At 43.9% G+C, this 17,241-nt stretch overlaps 1 protein-coding gene across 6 annotated transcripts in view; it reads left to right on the top strand.

Moving 5' to 3' along the window:
• Window positions 1-17,241, top strand: part of LOC126169670 (mucin-4-like) — a 555,343-nt gene that overhangs the window by 410,131 nt on the left and 127,971 nt on the right. The window contains exon 1 of one of the 6 annotated variants that reach the window (XM_049920662.1): window positions 12,039-12,171. The exons of the other annotated variants lie outside the window; for them this stretch is intronic. Coding sequence (XP_049776619.1) covers window positions 12,142-12,171 — 30 coding nt within the window. The 5' untranslated portion in view covers window positions 12,039-12,141. Of the gene's footprint in view, window positions 1-12,038; window positions 12,172-17,241 lie in introns of those variants that run through there. 6 annotated transcript variants of the gene reach the window in all.

Here is a 17,241-nt window from a genome sequence, read left to right as displayed (position 1 = left end):
CTACGGTCGCAGGTTCGAATCCTGCCTCGGGCATGGATGTGTGTGATGTCCTTAGGTTAGTTAGGTTTAAGTAGTTCTAAGTTCTAGGGAACTGATGACCATAGATGTTAAGTCCCATAGTGCTCAGAGCCATTTGAACCATTTTTTTGTTTCGTTGCTTCCCTGCTAACAGCATAATAAAGTACTTTTACGTTTCCTTTTATACCAGTGGGTCTGCTCTCGCGACATCTAATGATCAATACTGCACTACATAGAGGTTAACGGACACCTTTGACACCGAATGAGGTGGCGCTGTGGTTAGCACACTGGACTCGCATTCGGGAGGACGGTGGTTCAACCCGGCGTCCGGCCATCCCGATCTACACTGCTGGCCATTAAAATTGCTACACCACGAAGATGACGTGCCACAGACGTGAAATTTAACGGACAGGAAGAAGATGCTGTGATATGCAAATGATTAGCTTTTCAGAGCATTCACACAAGGCTGGCGCCGGTGGCGACACCTACAACGTGCTGACATGAGGAAAGTTTCCAACCGATTTCTCATACACAAACAGCAGTTGACCGGCGTTGCCTGGTGAAACGTTGTTGTGATGCCTCGTGTAAGGAGGAGAAATGCGTACCATCACGTTTCCGACTTTCATAAAGGTAGGATTGTAGCCTATCGCGATTTGGTTTATCGTATAGCGACATTGCTGCTCGCGTTGGTCGAGATCCAATGACTGTTAGCAGAATATGGAATCGGTGGTTTCAGGAGAGTACTACGGAACGCCGTGCTGGATTCCAACAGCCTCGTATCACCAGCAATCGAGATGACGGGCATCTTATCCGCATAGCTGTAACGGATCGTGCAGCCACGTCTCGATCCCCGAGTCAACAGATGGGGACATTTGCAAGACAACAACTATCTGCACGAACAGTTCGACGACGTTTGCAGCAGCAGGGACTATCAGCTCGGAGATCGTGGCTGCGTTTACCCTTGATGCTGCATCACAGACAGGAGCGCCTGCGATGGTGTACTCAAGAACGAACCTGGGTGCACGAATGGCAAAACGTCATTTTTTCGGATGAATCCAGGTTCTGTTTACAGAATCATGATGGTCGCATCCGTGTTTGGAGACATCGCGGTGAATGCACGTTGGAAGCGTGTATTCGTCATCGTCATACTGGCGTATCACCTGGCGTGACGGTATGGGGTGCCATTGGTTACACGTCTCGGTCACCTCTTGTTCGCATTGACGGCACTTTGAACAGTGGACGTTACATGTCATACGTGTTACGACCCGTGGCTCTACCCTTAATTCGATCCCTGCGAAACCCTACATTTCAGCAGGATAATGCACGACCGCATGTTTCAGGTCCTGTCCGGGCCCTTCTGAATACAGAAAATGTTCGACTGCTGCCCTGGCCAGCACATTCTCCAGATCTCTCACCAATTGAAAACGTCTGGTCAATGGTGGCCGAGCAACTGGCTCGTCACAATATGCCAGTCACTACTCTTGATGAACTGTGGTATCGTGTTGAAGCTGTATGGGCAGCTGTACCTGTACACGCCATCCAAGCTCTGTTTGACTCAATGTCCAGGCGTATCAAGGCCGTTATTACGGCCAGAGGTGGTTGTCCTGGGTACTGATTTCTCAGGATCTATGCAGCCAAATTGCGTGAAAATGTAATCACATGTCAGTTCTAGTATATTATATTTGTCCAATGAATATCCGTTTATCATCTGCATTTCTTCTTGGTGTAGAAATTTTAATGTCCAGTAGTGTAGGTTTTCCGTGGTTTCCCTAAATCGCTCCAGACAAATACCGGGGTGGTCCCTTTGAAAGGGCACAGCCGACGTCCTTCCCCGTCCTTCCCTAGTCCGCTGAGTTGGATCTCTTCCCCCCAAACAACCCAACCCAGCACCTCTGACAATACAATGTATAGTTGCACAAGGATTTAGACAATGATCACACTCGGAAACGGATCATCTGGCGAAACTAATTTTGTCATTATTCATTCATATCTGATCACACACACACACACACACACACAAACACACACACACACACACACACATCTGGTTGTCAGGGCCACAACTGTATTTTTATGCATTCCCATAGCGACATCCGTTCATTCCCATATGTATCTCTTAAGAACTGACTATCCAGCCTTCTGCAATGAATTGGACGACGAGCGCAAGAAAAACTGCTATCGCCTGGAAACTCTAGTTTTTTCTTGTCTCTCACTCTTTCACGGGAGCATTTCTCATATTTATAGCCTTTCGGAGCACCGTACGGTAACAATAGAGTATCTTTTATCACTGATTGCTTTCACGCACTTGAATTCGACTTATGATCCTCCCCGTTCACGCTCGTTAGGCATCTTTTGTTGGAGTATGGATTTATGACGATCTCTGCTGCGTCAGCGGCCAGCTAATTTGACGCTTATTACGACATGAATTTCTGCTTCGAAATGAAAATAAAATTTTATCCGCCCCGTCCACTCTCGCCTCGATCAGAATTTGCCAATAATGAATGCGAATCGACATTGATTTTTTCCATATCTAGGACACACCCAACGCAGTTACAGAGAGTCACCAACCATCTCTCGTTGCTGACGTTTCATAATTTAAAAAAAAGATACGTAGTGTTTTTTAAGATCCTTTGTCCGTGTATGCTAAATACTTTCGTCGGATAAAATACAGAGGTAGACAACACGCTAAGGTAGAATAACTTGTAGTCTAAATTCTTGCCTTTCGATTGGGGGCACAGGCACGTTTAATGAAAGTTTCATTGAAAAGGTGAGAGACTTAATATAACGACTATGAAATGGCCGCTTATTTAGAGTTCTTCAAGGACTTACGATTGTAAATAGGCGGGGAATACCCACGAAGTGGATGCTTCGTATCCGTTCGGTGACAGATACTTGTGCTAGTAACACACTAAAGACGCAAGCAAGTTACGGTATATTTAGCTGTTACGCCTCCTATGCTAATAACGGAAAACATTTGGCTGTGACTATATTCGTTATCTGATAACAGCTGATCGCACGAATATCTAGTCAGTGCTGTCCTTAAACTCACTTGACTGAGAATAAAGAAATGCTTCTCTTTCACATGTTTCGATCGTAGATTACAAACATTCTTAGCTTACGTGTCACGTACATTCAAGAAATGGAAACTTGCACCTTTTGGCAAAAGTTATGAAGACGAACCTGTCCACAGAGTATGTAATTCCGGAAATAAAACTGTAGATAATTCTGCGAGGATCTCAAGGGCGACTGTTTCAGAAAGTTCTGTGAATAATAACGCTTTTAAATTTCAAAGACCTTTCTGTTGCTGTTGTGAACTTGTATTTTTGTTGGGACATCGTTCGGAAACAAGTGACTGCAGACTACAAAGACAAGAAAACGGTATTATTTTTTCCTATACCCGTCCGCTGAAATTAAACTTTTCCTTGGTGATGAGATCGGTGCCTGCTTTAGTGTGTGATATTTACATCGCCCTAACACCCTTTGGAAGTGATGAACACATAGCACATCGAAGAGATGGAAGGTAAGCTGCACACCAGAGAACAGTAAGACTGGTCCATGGGTTGCGGCCAGTTGCATGTATAAAGGCTGAGTTACTATTCTTCAGTGATGCAGTTTTACGTATGACATTGTGTAATACATGTCTCAGTACACACTGAGGTGACAAGTAATGGCATAGCGATATGCACATAGACGCATGGTGGTAGTATCGCCTACACAAGGTGTAAAAGGGCAGTGCATTCGCGGAGATGTCATATGTACTCAGGAGATTATTGTGAAAAGGTTTCCGACGTAACAGATTTTGAACGCGGAATGCTATTTGGAGCTAGGAGGATGGGACATTCCATTTCGGAAACCGTTCGGGAATTGAATATTCCGAGATCCACAGTGTCAAAAGTTTGCCGAGAATACCAAATTTCAGGCATCACCTCTCACCTTGGACAACGCAATGGCCGCCAATGTGGGACATATGACGAAGGTATCCGTTAGAACAGTGTGCCGAAATTTGCCATTAATGGGCTACGGCAGCAGACGACAGCTGTCAGATGAGTCTCGATTTCAGTTGGTAAGAGCGAAGGGTAGGGTTCGAGTGTGGGGCAGACCTCACGAAGCCACGGACCCCAGTTGTCAACAAGGCACAGTGCAAGCTAGTGGTGGCTCCATAATGGTGTGGGCTGTGTTTACATGGAATGGACGGGGTCTTCTGGTTCAGCTGAACCGATCATTGACTGGAATTGGTTATGTTCGGCTGTCTGGAGATCATTTACAGCTATTCATGGACTTCATGTTCCCAAACAACGATGGAACTTTTATAGATGACAATGCATCACGTCACCGCGCCACAGTTGTTCGCGACTGGTTTCTAGGACGTGCTGGACAATTCGAGCGAATGATTTGGCCACCCAGATCACCCGTCATGAATCCCATCGAACAAAAAAATGGTTCAAATGGCTCTGAGCACTTAACTTCTGAGGTCATCAGTCGCCTAGAACTTAGAATTAATTAAACCTAACTAACCTAAGGACATCACACACATCCATGTCCGAGGCACGATTCGAACCTGCGACCGTAGCGGTCACGCGGTTCCAGACTGAAGCGCTTAGAACCGCACGGCCACACCGGTCGGCTCCCATCGAACATTTGTGGGACATGATCGAGAGGACAGTTCGTGAACAAAATCCTGCACCGGCATCAGTTTCTCTATTATTGACGGCTGTAGAAGCAGCGTGGCTCAGTATTTCTGCAGGGGATTTTCGTCGACTTTTTGCGTCCACAGATCCCATGCCACGTCGCGCTGCTGCACTTTGCCGGGTGAAAGGAAGTCCGGCACGATATTAGGAGGTATCACGTGACTTTTATCAAATGGTTCAAATGGCTCTGAGAACTATGGGACTTAACAGCTGAGGTCATCAGTCCCCTAGAACTTAGAACTACTTAAGGGGCTCCGGAACGCCCTATACTTGCAATGTTAAAATAACGCTTATAAATTACATCTTTCCTCACAAAGTATTTGAGGTAGGAAGTTGAACTTTTTACAGATTATTTATTGGAATATGGGCTACAACTTAACACAGGGATTTTACAAAATTTTAGTTCAGTTATTAAAGACGATTTTTTTTCAATTGCAATGAAAATTCACAACATTTTTTTGCAATTTTTTATTTAGATATTCAAAAATATACAGTTTTTTGGAAAAAGGCTGTGTTAAATTATGCAGAAGGTACTGTGTAACATTTACTGAAAGTTTGAAACAAACATGTTTGGAAGATCCTTAGAAAACATGTAATTAGTATGAGAAAATAAAAGTTTTGGGAATCGAGCGACAAAGATTGGATTAACTTTTTAGTGCATTCCAGGTCCATAGGATGGATTATCTTCATCCTCTGCAAACTCCTCCTCCAGCTTCCTCTTGTTCCTCCTCCTGTTTACTCTTGCTTGTATTTCTAGACTCTTTACAGCCCTGTCTGCAGCCCGAAGGCGTTCCTTGTCTAAAGCAAGCATCGCTCGTACCATGTTAGAACCTATCTTCATTCCCATATTTGTAAATACCTTGCACCTTACAATGTTGCCATCATTGAAAGTCACAACAGCATCATACACACCAAAGTGAAGTGTTTCTATTCCAACAAATACAGTCTTGGGGATTCTCGACCATATAACACTATTTACACTTTCATTGGGGTTTTGAGTTTTTCCGTGAATACACTTTTTCAACAGTTCAGGTGCTGCTAAGTCTCTGAAAATAGGTTTAGCCACAACACATACTTTATCTCACATCACTAAAATGTACCTGATGAACACGGACGTTAATAATAACACCATTTGACAGCAGTTTAACAGCGCCACAGTGGGTCACGCCCATGTAGAACACATTTCAAAAAAAATTTAAAAATAGTTGTAGTCTTCGGAATTGAATAAATTATATATCTATTAAAAGGTAATAGTCTGCAGATTCAGAAAACGCAAAAAAGTAAAAATTGAACTTTTCATGATTTTGAGCCTTTCCGGAGCCCCTTAAACCTAACTAACCTATGGACATCACACACATTCATGCCCAAGGCAGGATTCGAACCTGCGACCGTGTCCGCCGCTCGTGGTCTCGCGGTAGCGTTCTCGCTTCCCGAGCACGGGGTCCCGGGTTCGATTCCCGGCGGGGTCAGGGATTTTCACCTGCCTCGAGATGACTGGGTGTTTGTGTTGTCCTCATCATTTCATCATCATCCAGGAAAGTGGCGAAATTGGACTGAGCAAAGATTGGGTAGTTGTACGGGCGCTGATAACCACGCAGTTGAGCGCCCCACAAACCAAACATCATCATCATCATCCTGCGACCGTAGCGGTCGCGCAGTTCCAGACTGAAGCGCCTAGAACCGCTCGGCCACCCCGGCCGCCTGACTTTTATCACCTCAGTCTAAAAGTATCGATCAATTAGATTTTTAACCTGGTCGATGCAAATTCTGTGGTTAGTCACGAAGTTTTAATTACCATCTCGGAAAAAAAGGTTGTCTTGTTAATTTTTCGTCCGCAGATAGACCTGCGCAGTCGTAGCAACACAGAAATAACGCAGAAGCGAGCTACGCCATTTTGGTTTCGCTCCTCCAGCGGTACTGTGGCGCAGAGATTTTTTGTTACCACGACTGCACAAGTCCATCTAGAAACTGACAAAAAATTAATTTCATAGATTTATTTTCCGAGGTGATGGTGAACAGTTTATCACTAATCCTCGTAGCGACAGCACAAAGGTCCAATGATGTATACTGCGAAGTTTTACAGAAACTACTGCTTAGTTCACACTGCAATCGCAACTTATGTCATATACGAGAGGCATTGAATAAGTAATGCAACATACTTGAAAAAATGCAGAACTTGTGGGACTTCGTGGAATATTCCACTATAGATTCATGAAGTTCCGGTAAGTGGCGGCGCTATACATAGTGTCCGAAAGTGGCGTTTGAGACCTGGTTATTAAGGAAGGCAGGGTTGACTTACGATTGTGGTCGGGGCCCGAATCAATTACTGTTGGTTTGCTTTGTAATTTCATTCATTTACTTTAATAAATAATTTTTGAAAACAAGCCAATGTGGTCGCAATCAGACTTTTAAGGCACGTAACCACAATCGCGGCTGAAGGCCTTTAACGCCCAAAATGGCAATTATTTAAAATTTAAACAAATACATAAAATACAGTCAATAATTTTTGAAATCAACCCATTGTGGTCGCAAACAGAATTTTAAGACAAGTAACCACTATCACAGCTGCAGGCCTTTAACGCCCAAAATGGCAATTATTTAAAATTTAACAAAAACATAAAATACAGAGAGCCAATAATTTTGAAGACAGGCCAATGTGGTCGCAATCAGACTTTTAAGGAACTATCACGGCTGAAGGCCTCTAACGCCCAAAATGGCAATTATCATAAAATTAAACAAATATACTGTCAAACGGTGAATGGCATAGCATAAGTTAATTAAAAAAAACAGATCACCAAACATGTGAGACAAATGATGGTAACTTAATAATACAATAATAAAATAAAACACAAGGGCCAGTGACAGACAGTGCTCCAGGAATCGACCTCTCAGTAGGTCACACCAAAAATACTTTTGCGAGCGAAGAGAAAGGCAGCCAAGAGTTGCATTCACTTCACAAGATGGTAACTCGGACTAGTGGCAGTCTAACGAGCGACTAATAATAAAGTTGGTGAGGCTACCTGACATCCAACAAAGCAAATGCAAGAAGTAAAATTACGCCAAAGCCGGAAACGGCGGTCTGAGCTCCGCCCGCAGAACACCGTGCTTAGGGCGCCCGGAACAAGAAGGAACCTCTAAGGTAGAAGAACGCCACCCAACCTACAATCAAGAAGCTGTCAAACTTACACGCCTCACCGGACAGCGGCGGCAAGGCGAGGAAACGTACACTGCCGTTACATACACTAACCCCCAGGGCAGGTAACTGGGGCGTTAGCGGCCGCAAGACAGAAAAATACCGCTGATTGAACTTAACAATGTAAGAAGCTGAAAATGGTAAATAGTAATTAGAAGCTCAGGAAGGCCTTCCCCGGGTACTCCACTCGCTGCTTTTCGCCTCGGCGACACTATGAGCAGTAACACGAACCCAAGGCACTGGAGCATTCCGAGATTTCACGATGGTGGAGGTTTCTCTGTGTGAATTGCAGTGCACTCAACTTAAACATGCAGGATCCGGTTGCGACGAGGTCGTGCTCCCTCGTGACCACTGCCCTTCGATCCGGCAGTCCATACACGCCGCCAGCGGTCCCGGTGTGTTGTCGCTCTGCGCGGACCTCGCTGCTCCCGCGTCCCCAACCGAACTCCACACTCACGCCACCCAGAAGAAGAAAGAGGTCGCCCCAAAGATAGGGCAGCAGAACTAAATATCGATAAGCGCCGCTGCTGCCACTAGCGGACAGGCAACGCTTACGAAACCGAGTAGCGCCGGTGAACACGAGAAGAAGACAAACAACGCAACCGTGCCAACTAAACGATACGGTCGGGCAGAAACCTACACAGGGCATCACCGCGAGCCCCAGCACGGCTCAGCGTCTGTAAAGGAGGTGCGTTGGAAGCTTAGAGCCCTCACTGAGTATCTTTTGGCAGAAAGTCAGAGCATCGCAGATATTCAATAGTCTACAGAGACCTGGCAGTGAACGAAAAGACGAGTCATTGGGCGAGGCGTATGTCATCACAGCAAAAACGTCACACATATGGTTCATATGGCTCTAAGCACTATGGGACTTAACATTTGAGGTCATCAGCCCCCTAGACTTAGAACTACTTAAACCTAACTAAGGACATCACGTACATCGATTCCCGAGGCAGGATTCGAACCTGTGACCGTATCAGCAGCGGGGTTCCGGACTGAAGCGCCTAGAACTGCTCGACAACATCGGCCGGCTAAACGTCACGCAAACATGTCCGATCTCCGACATGACGGCCAGGCGCACACAGCTGTGACTCCTGCATTGTTGGAACGTGCGGACACTCTCATTCGAGGAGCTATACGGATCACACCTCGCTGCTTAAGTGGACATCGCTGTTGGTAGTGCTGACACGGTCGTCCATTGGTTGGGGTACTTAGAGGTGTGTGCCAGCCAGTTTCCTTGCCGCCTAAGGAAAGACCATTAGAGCAACGCAAGACCACCTGTGCGGTATTATTTGCGCGTTAATGAGGGAGGTTACTGATGCAGCAAGACGCTGACTCCGACGTTCAAATGTTCAAATGTGTGTGAAATCTTATGGGACTCAACTGCTAAGGTCATCAGTCCCTAAGCTTACACACTACTTAAACTAAATTATCCTAAGAACAAACACACACACACCCATGCCCGAGGGAGGACTCGAACCTCCGCCGGGACCAGCCGCACAGTCCATGACTGTAGTGCCTCAGACCGAACGCCTAATCCCGCGCGGCGGCTCCGACGTCAACCAGTGGAGTGGTACGATGCGGCCATACAGTCCCCTCCAGTAAGATGGCGTAAGGCAGTCGCATTAAACGGAAATTATTTTGAAAAAATAGGCTTTTGTAGCCAAGAGAGTGGGGAATAATATGGTGTATTGGAATCCTGAATAAACCCAACCTGCTTTCAGAAGTAATGTGTTGTATTACTTATTGAATATCCCTCGTAATTTGTGAGAGAGCACATGAATTTAATGACTGGTGGCTTTAATTTTATCTGTATTTTACGTTTTACTGTACATGTTAGAGAACCTCCAGTGGTGTAGTTCTTACGTAGCTTATTGTTAGAGTCAACTGTTGGTGTCATGGACAACTGGCATGTTGTATCTCGAGGAACTGTAGCTCGTCTCTCGTCTTTCAAGCATATGCAGATAGGTAAGCCAGGATTAGACGAGGGGGTCAACACAGAATTCACCCAGACGTGTGAGGAAAGTCTTTATACAGATTCCGAACAAAACGTTGTTAGAGTACGCCAGGGGTCTCGAAACTTTTTAGTCCGCGGGCCACATTGACTCCTCCACGAAGTCATAAGGGCCAAGATCTACCCAGTGGGAAAAATAAAGGTGTTGTTGCTCTCGTTTCTAAGGCCGTAGAAAATGACGGTGGCTCAAAACCATCAGTAGTGCATTGTATTATTCACCATGAGTGTTCGTGTCGAAAACATTTAGATATGTCAGAAGTTTTAAAGCCAGTTATTTCAGTTGTTAATTATATAAGATCCCATGCACTCAGTCATCGCCAGTTCCGCGAGTTTCTTGAAGGTATTGAGGAAAGCGACTTGCCATATTATACTGCAGTGCGTTGGCTTGGCTGCGGTAAAGTTCTGACCCGTTTGTTTGAACTCCGAACAGTAACTGAAATTTTTTTGAACTAAAGGAATCGCTCTCTGGCTAAGTTACGGAACGGTGAATGGTCATCGAAGCTAGCATTTTATACAGACTTAACCAAACATATGAATGACCTTAATTTAAAATTGCAAGGTGAAAACCAGTTTCTGCCTGATTTATACACGCATGTTAAGTCCTTTCGAAAAAAGATTGCTTTGTTTCAATCTCAGTTGAACAAAGTATGCTTCACGCATTTTAATACATGCAAAACATTCAGTCAGCAAACTGGGATTCTGTTTCCTGTAACTTTCGCAATTCAAGCTTTGGGCGCTTTAAAAATTAATTTTGAATCACGTTTTTCAGATATCGATGCAAATTCAAACGATGTCAAGATATTTCAAAATCCCTTCGACGTCGATATAGAAGCGTTACCCACAGAACTTCAGTTTGAAATTATTGATTTGCAATGTAGCGACTGTTTTAAAGAAAAACATTCAAAGTCAACATTACTGGAATTTTATAAATGTCTTCCATCCACACAGTTTCCAAATTTACATAAATTTGCCCGTGGATTTTTTTACCTTTTGGCACTAAATATTTGTGTGAAAAGACTTTCTCCAAAATGAAACATGCAAAAAGTATTTACAGATCAAAATTAAGTGATGAGCGTTTGAAGTCGCTGATGATTATCTCTACCAGTAAACTTGATCTACAACTGGAGGTAATTATGAAAGGAAAGTTATAGCTTCATAAAAGTCACTAATTATCTCTAAGATGTTAAATCTCTTTACGTGAATACTCTAACACTGTGAGTTTTCAAGATATAAATTAAGTACAGTTATTTTTATACATCAATTACAACTAAAATTTCCAATATCATATGTACACCAGGTATTGTACTTTCTTTAAATTGCCTTTAAATAAAAATGTTTTATACGGTTTACTAGCTATGTGTATTTTACAACGTAATCAAAAGAAAGTGAAACCTCGCTTAAGAAGCATCTTCCATAATGATTGATTAATAATGCTAGTCGCTGAAGTGGCGTCCATTTGAAAGACTTGCACCAGACTTGTGAGTAGAATAAAATGCAAAGAATTTTTTTACTGAAAATGTTTTCGCCACACTAGTCTGTTAACCGTTCTTTTTTTTCACTATCTCACTGAGAATGGTCTGTCTGTTTATTGTGGATGGTCACAAGTTTAACCATGACCTTCCGCTTTGTAAAGATAGAGCTCAGACAATGCCGCGGTGTACTGGTCGCGATAGGCCTCGAAACTCAATTGTTGGCAGTAAAGGTACCACCTCAAATATTTGGCGGGCCGGATAGCGGGGATGTCCGGCCAGCTAACGCAGGCCGGTTTGCCGGCTCTCGCGGGCCGGTTTCGGCCTGCGAGCCGTGGTTTGGAGACCCCTGGAGTACACCAACTCTCGTGCAACTTCAGCTTTCAGTACGGTTTCGAGGAAAGCAATAGTCTTAATGGAAGCAGCCAAGTCCGCTACTCTAGCACTCTCCGCCAAGGTAAACGAGATGATCACTCTGTACAATGTGAGCCGCGGGTGGTAGAGGCGCGCAGCTGAGCTCGGGCGCAGGGGTCGGAGTGCGTGGCTGTGCTGGACGCGCACTGTTTCTTGTGTGGCCAGAGCTCGGGCGGCGGAGGTGGAGGCGGCACCGGCGGAGGCGGCGCCGGCGGCGGAGGCGGCGCCGGCGGCGGAGGCGGCGGCGCGCCGGGGAACCGCGCGCACCACGCGGGCCCGGACCCCAAGCCGGTCGAGTGCAACCTCTGCCACCGCAAGTTCAAGAACATCCCCGCGCTCAACGGCCACATGCGCCTCCACGGAGGATACTTCAAGAAGGTAGGCGCCGGCCGCGCCGCCGCTGTGTGTTGTGTGCTGTGTCCCCGTGTGTGTGCACGTCCCACGGCCGACCCCTACGCCCGAGACAATATGGGGCCGTTCTGTTCCGCCTGTCTCTGTTCTCTACCATGTAGGCTTTCCTGTCGCCGCGCCACTCGTACAGCGAGCAGCTGCCTCGGGAACGAAACTGCTTCCACTGCACGCGAACAAACTTCGTCATTTAGCTAATATTTCCGTATTTTACGTTGTCGAAACTGAGGCGTCAAACGAGAGAGAGAGAGAGACTCTAGAACTGGATGAAATACATCATCTTCTGTTTTCCTTCACCTCTTGTCATTCCTGTATATTCTGCGAGTTAACAACAACACATATCTCGATACAATAAACTAAAAGTCGAGAAAGGTTTGTCTCTAGGTGACACACATACAGTTAAGTTTATCCTATGTTGTTTTTCGAAGTAGAAAGAAATAAGTGTGACTGCCAAACCAAGTTCATTGAAAATGCTATATTCTCTTTTCTCTGTGAGGTTTTTGACGGATTAAATAAAAGGTTGCGAACGCTAGGTGTTTTCTTTGATTTAACGAAGGCTTTTGACTGTGTTGACCACAAAATATTACTGCAGAAGTTGGACCATTATGGAGTAAGGGGAGTAATTTACAATTGGTTCGCCTCTTACTTTAAGAACAGAAAGCAGAAGGTAATTCTCCGCAAAATTGAGAGTGGTAGCGATGTTCAGTCCCAATGGGGCACTGTTAAGTGGGGCGTTCCCCAAGCGTCGGTGCTGGGGCCACTGCTGTTTCTTATTTATATAAATGATATGCCTTCTAGTATTACAGGTGATTCAAAAATATTTCTGTTTCCTGATGACACCAGCTCGGTTGTGAAGGATCTTGTGTGTAATATTGAAACATTATCAAATGATGTAGTTCATGAAATAAGTTCGTGGCTGGTGGAAAATAATTTGATGCTAAATCACAGTAAGACTCAGTTTTTACAGTTTCTAACTCACAATTCAACAAGAACATATTTTGATCAGACAGAATTGGCATATTATAAGCGATACGGAACAGTTCAAGTTCCTAGGCGTTCGGATAGATGGTAAGCTGTTGTGGAAAGCCCATGTCTAGGATCTTGTTCAGAAACTAATGCTGCTTTATTTACCATTAGACCAGTATCTGAAATAAGTGACACTTCAACACGAAAAGTAGTCTACTTCGCATATTTTCATACGCTTATGTCGTATGGTATTATTTTTTGGGGTAATTCTTCTGATTCAAAAAGGGTATTTTTGGCTCAAAAACGGGCTGTTCGAGCTGTATGTGGTGTAAGATCGAGAACCTCTTGTCGACCCCTATTCAATAGTCTGGGAATTCTGGCATTGCCCTCACAGTATATATTTTCTTTAATGTCTGTTGTTGTTAGCAATATTAGCCTATTGCCAAGAGTTAGCAGCTTTCACTCAGTTAATACTAGGCAGAAATCCAATCTGCATGTGGAATGCACTTCCTTGACTCTTGTGCGGAAAGGAGTGCATTATTCTGCTGCATCCATTTTCAATAAGCTACCACAATAACTCAAAAATCTTAGCAGTAGTCTAAACGCTTTTAAGTCTAAACTGAAGAGTTTCTTCATGGCTCACTCCTTCTATTCTGTCGAGGAGCTCCTGGAAGAGCTGAAAAATTAAGCAAATTCCAGTGTTACATTGTTGATTTTCTTTATTTAAACTTACGAATTGTCGCCTGAATACGGTTCGGGTATTTCATTTTATCTGCTTCTTCTATCGTGTTATAATTTCATGTATTGACTCGTTCCATGACCATGGAGACTTCTCCTTAATTTGGTCCCACGGAACAATAAATAAATCAATGAAATAAATAAATAAATTAACCTACAGCAATCTCCCGATTATTCGGGACTGCATGGGTAACTGACAACCATGGTTAATCCAAAGTACACAGTTTTATAGGAAACTATTTATATTATTCACAGGAAATGTTGCATGTTTTGTTTGAAACCCCACTAACTACTTACACGCAGGAAACTGACAACTGATTTAGAAAATTAGATTTAAAACACGCAATATTTCGGATATTTCCTTTCATTTCACTTTCTGTAAATAATGGTCCTTCTTTGTTTCTATTTTTCATTCACTTTCTTCGTGTCGACGTTTCACGTTTTCAGATGAGTAAAAACATCTGTATAGTCAACTGTGTTTTGTCTTGGATACTGTAATAATAGATAAGCGCATTTCAGTGCCTTTGCACAATCCTGTATTCTAAACGAAATATATTCTTTCTATCATGAAAGTCTCTTCGGGTTTGCTGCTGGATCCTCAAATCAACTTCACTCGATATTTCAGCGATCCAACTGTTCGCCATCTTCAGGAAAATGCTGCTTCTGCTGATGAGTCCCGCTGAGAACTGACTCCAGGTTGCAACTCGACGTCCTATATAGGCCACCGTTCATTACACGGCGCATGCGCCGCCCATCACAGTTTCTGCCTTCCAAAACAGGGAAGTGGCGCCGCCCTCAGTGAAACACTGCTGGCAACGATATATCGCAATCAAGGCCGCACCGAAGAACGTTCAGTTTTGATGCGGGATAATACAGGATTCCACGTTTTGCTAAGAGGAAACCCATTGTCTCTGTTGATTAAATTATCAGCTAACCTAATTTCAATCGCCTCTTTAAAGACACTGATCCAAAAACCGGAAATGTTGGCAACCACAACAGTTTCCTCAAAGTTCAATTTTGTGTCCCTCATTTAGGCAGTGTTATGCTACCGCCGATTTTTCCGGCTGTTGTAGCCTCGTGTGACGGCTATGTTCCACACACCTGTCATGCACTGTGCGAATAGAACGTCCAACGTAAGCTTTCCCACATTGACACGGAATTGACGTGGCTATATAGGACGTCGATTTGCAACCTGGCGTCAGTTCTCAGCGGGACTCATCAGCAGAAGCAGCATTTTCCTGAAGATGGCGACCAGTTGGATCGCCGGAATATCAAGTCAAGTTGATTTCAGGATCCGGCAGCAAAGTTGAGGAGACTTTCATGACTTGTTACGCCGGGAAAGCCTACGTAATCATATATTCTTTCTAGTTGTTACAGAAGGCTTCAAGCTTCATATTATTGTTAATCCACTTAATTCATCAAAAAGCGTAGAAAGTTGCACGGACGATCTAAATCCAAATACTCGGGAGCTGGCAGTATTTGAAGTCAACATGGAATATATCCCGTAGACCCATGGCCTGTGACACACGTAAACGCAAACCGATACGTTCTCTCGTTGTCAGTGCGTCCCAATGGTCATGGATTTGCGCTGATTCTGTTCAGTGCTCACTTCCCCTTCTGTACACTTCACATATGCGTCAATCACTCTTGCCAGTGATAGCACTTCGAATACACACTGTAGCTTTTCCTTAAATGTAAGACAGTTTGCGACGTCCTTCACAAAGTAATCGATACCATACATAGCTTCTGCTGGGATCCATTATTTACCTGCCACGGTATGGGAGTGGGAGTTGGGGAAGGAGTAGGTTCTGAAATATCGTTCAGACTCACATCGGTTAAATTAGATGTCGCTGTCAGTGATCTACATCCGATAATAAGTTGTGCTAATTTTTATACTAGTTTCGCTACAAACCTAAGAAATCTAGCTGACACTAGTTTGCATTTCTCTATACTAGTCTGTCTCAAGTTTCTGGATTGCAGTTTATTAAAAAATCATCAGTCACTTAAGAGTCTCAAAAATATCGGTACAGTACAGATGTTTAAGAAAAATAAATATTCTCTTCACCAGCTTTGCCTTCCTTAGAAAATGGTCTGTACACTGGAAGTGTAACGCCTTCCTAGGAGCGAAAGTGGAAGTTCATTCCCTTGAGAAAATGTAGAACCAAAGATTGGAGCAAACTTTCACGGAAGCTCAACTCTCTCGTTAGTCGCTTCAGCCATTGTTCTATTAGTGATCTGTGTTCGCATGGCCTAAATACGACATTGTGACTTATTCTCTGTACCTAAAATCTCAATAGCATGTTTTTCTGTGATCATATTGTATTGCGAAATCTGGCACAACTTTAACTTATTTGCATTGTAATTACAGCATATATTACAGTTAGTTACAATTTTACTCTTGAAATACGCTAGGGAAGAGATATACTATACCGTTTCAAAGTCTACACTCCGTCTGTCTCGTAATATAATTGGTTTCGTGCTCGTTTGAGAGAAAAATAAAAGCTATGGCGCGGGCAGGTGCCACCGAACTTCCATGGATTGGACAAATTGCAGGGCGAGCTGGAACTCCAAAACCACTCATCAGTGATACAAACGCCCGTAACAGAAACAGGTCGAGATGAAGCTTGAAACCTGGACTACGGACCAATGGAAGAAAATCATTTGGTCGGATGAGTCTTCTTTCACACTGTTTCCATCTACTTGCTGAGTTTACGTTCCAAGAGTGAAAAAGACATGACAGGGATTCGTTGATGATTTTGGCAGTCATATCGTTGTAATTCATGGGCCCCATGATTACTCTGCAAGGTCGCATTATTTCCAAAGAATATGTGTCCACTTTGGATAATCAGCTTCATTCCACGGCACAATGAGTGTTCCTCGAGAAATCTCAGTTAACTAGAACAAATAGAATCATTAAAAAGTAGTTGAGGACGACTAATTTTGAGGTGGCTCAGAAAACGCACCTCACTTTGCCCACAGGGTGTTACAATCATGTTGAACTCATATGGGAAAGTTATTTCTTAGGCATGGAAGAAAAATTAATATTTATAGATATAATGGAATGAAATGATAATTAAATGGACACCCTAGCTGCAAACAGGCATTCATGTACTTCGTTGGGGACATGTTGAAAATGTGTGCCCCGACCGGGACTCGAACCCGGGATCTCCTGCTTACATGGCAGACTCTCTATTCATCTGAGCCACCGAGGGCACAGAGGATAGTGCGCCTGCAGCGACTTATCCCTTGCACGCTCCCCGTCAGACCCACATTCCCAACATGTCCACACCACTACTTTTGTAGTGCGCCTAATAGATGTTTGCCCATCATACTCAT

The sequence above is a fragment of the Schistocerca cancellata genome, chromosome 1 (genome assembly GCF_023864275.1).
Source record: "Schistocerca cancellata isolate TAMUIC-IGC-003103 chromosome 1, iqSchCanc2.1, whole genome shotgun sequence".
In the NCBI taxonomy this organism is placed as follows: Eukaryota; Metazoa; Arthropoda; class Insecta; order Orthoptera; family Acrididae; genus Schistocerca; species Schistocerca cancellata.
This window is presented reverse-complemented; position numbering and strand designations above follow the sequence as displayed.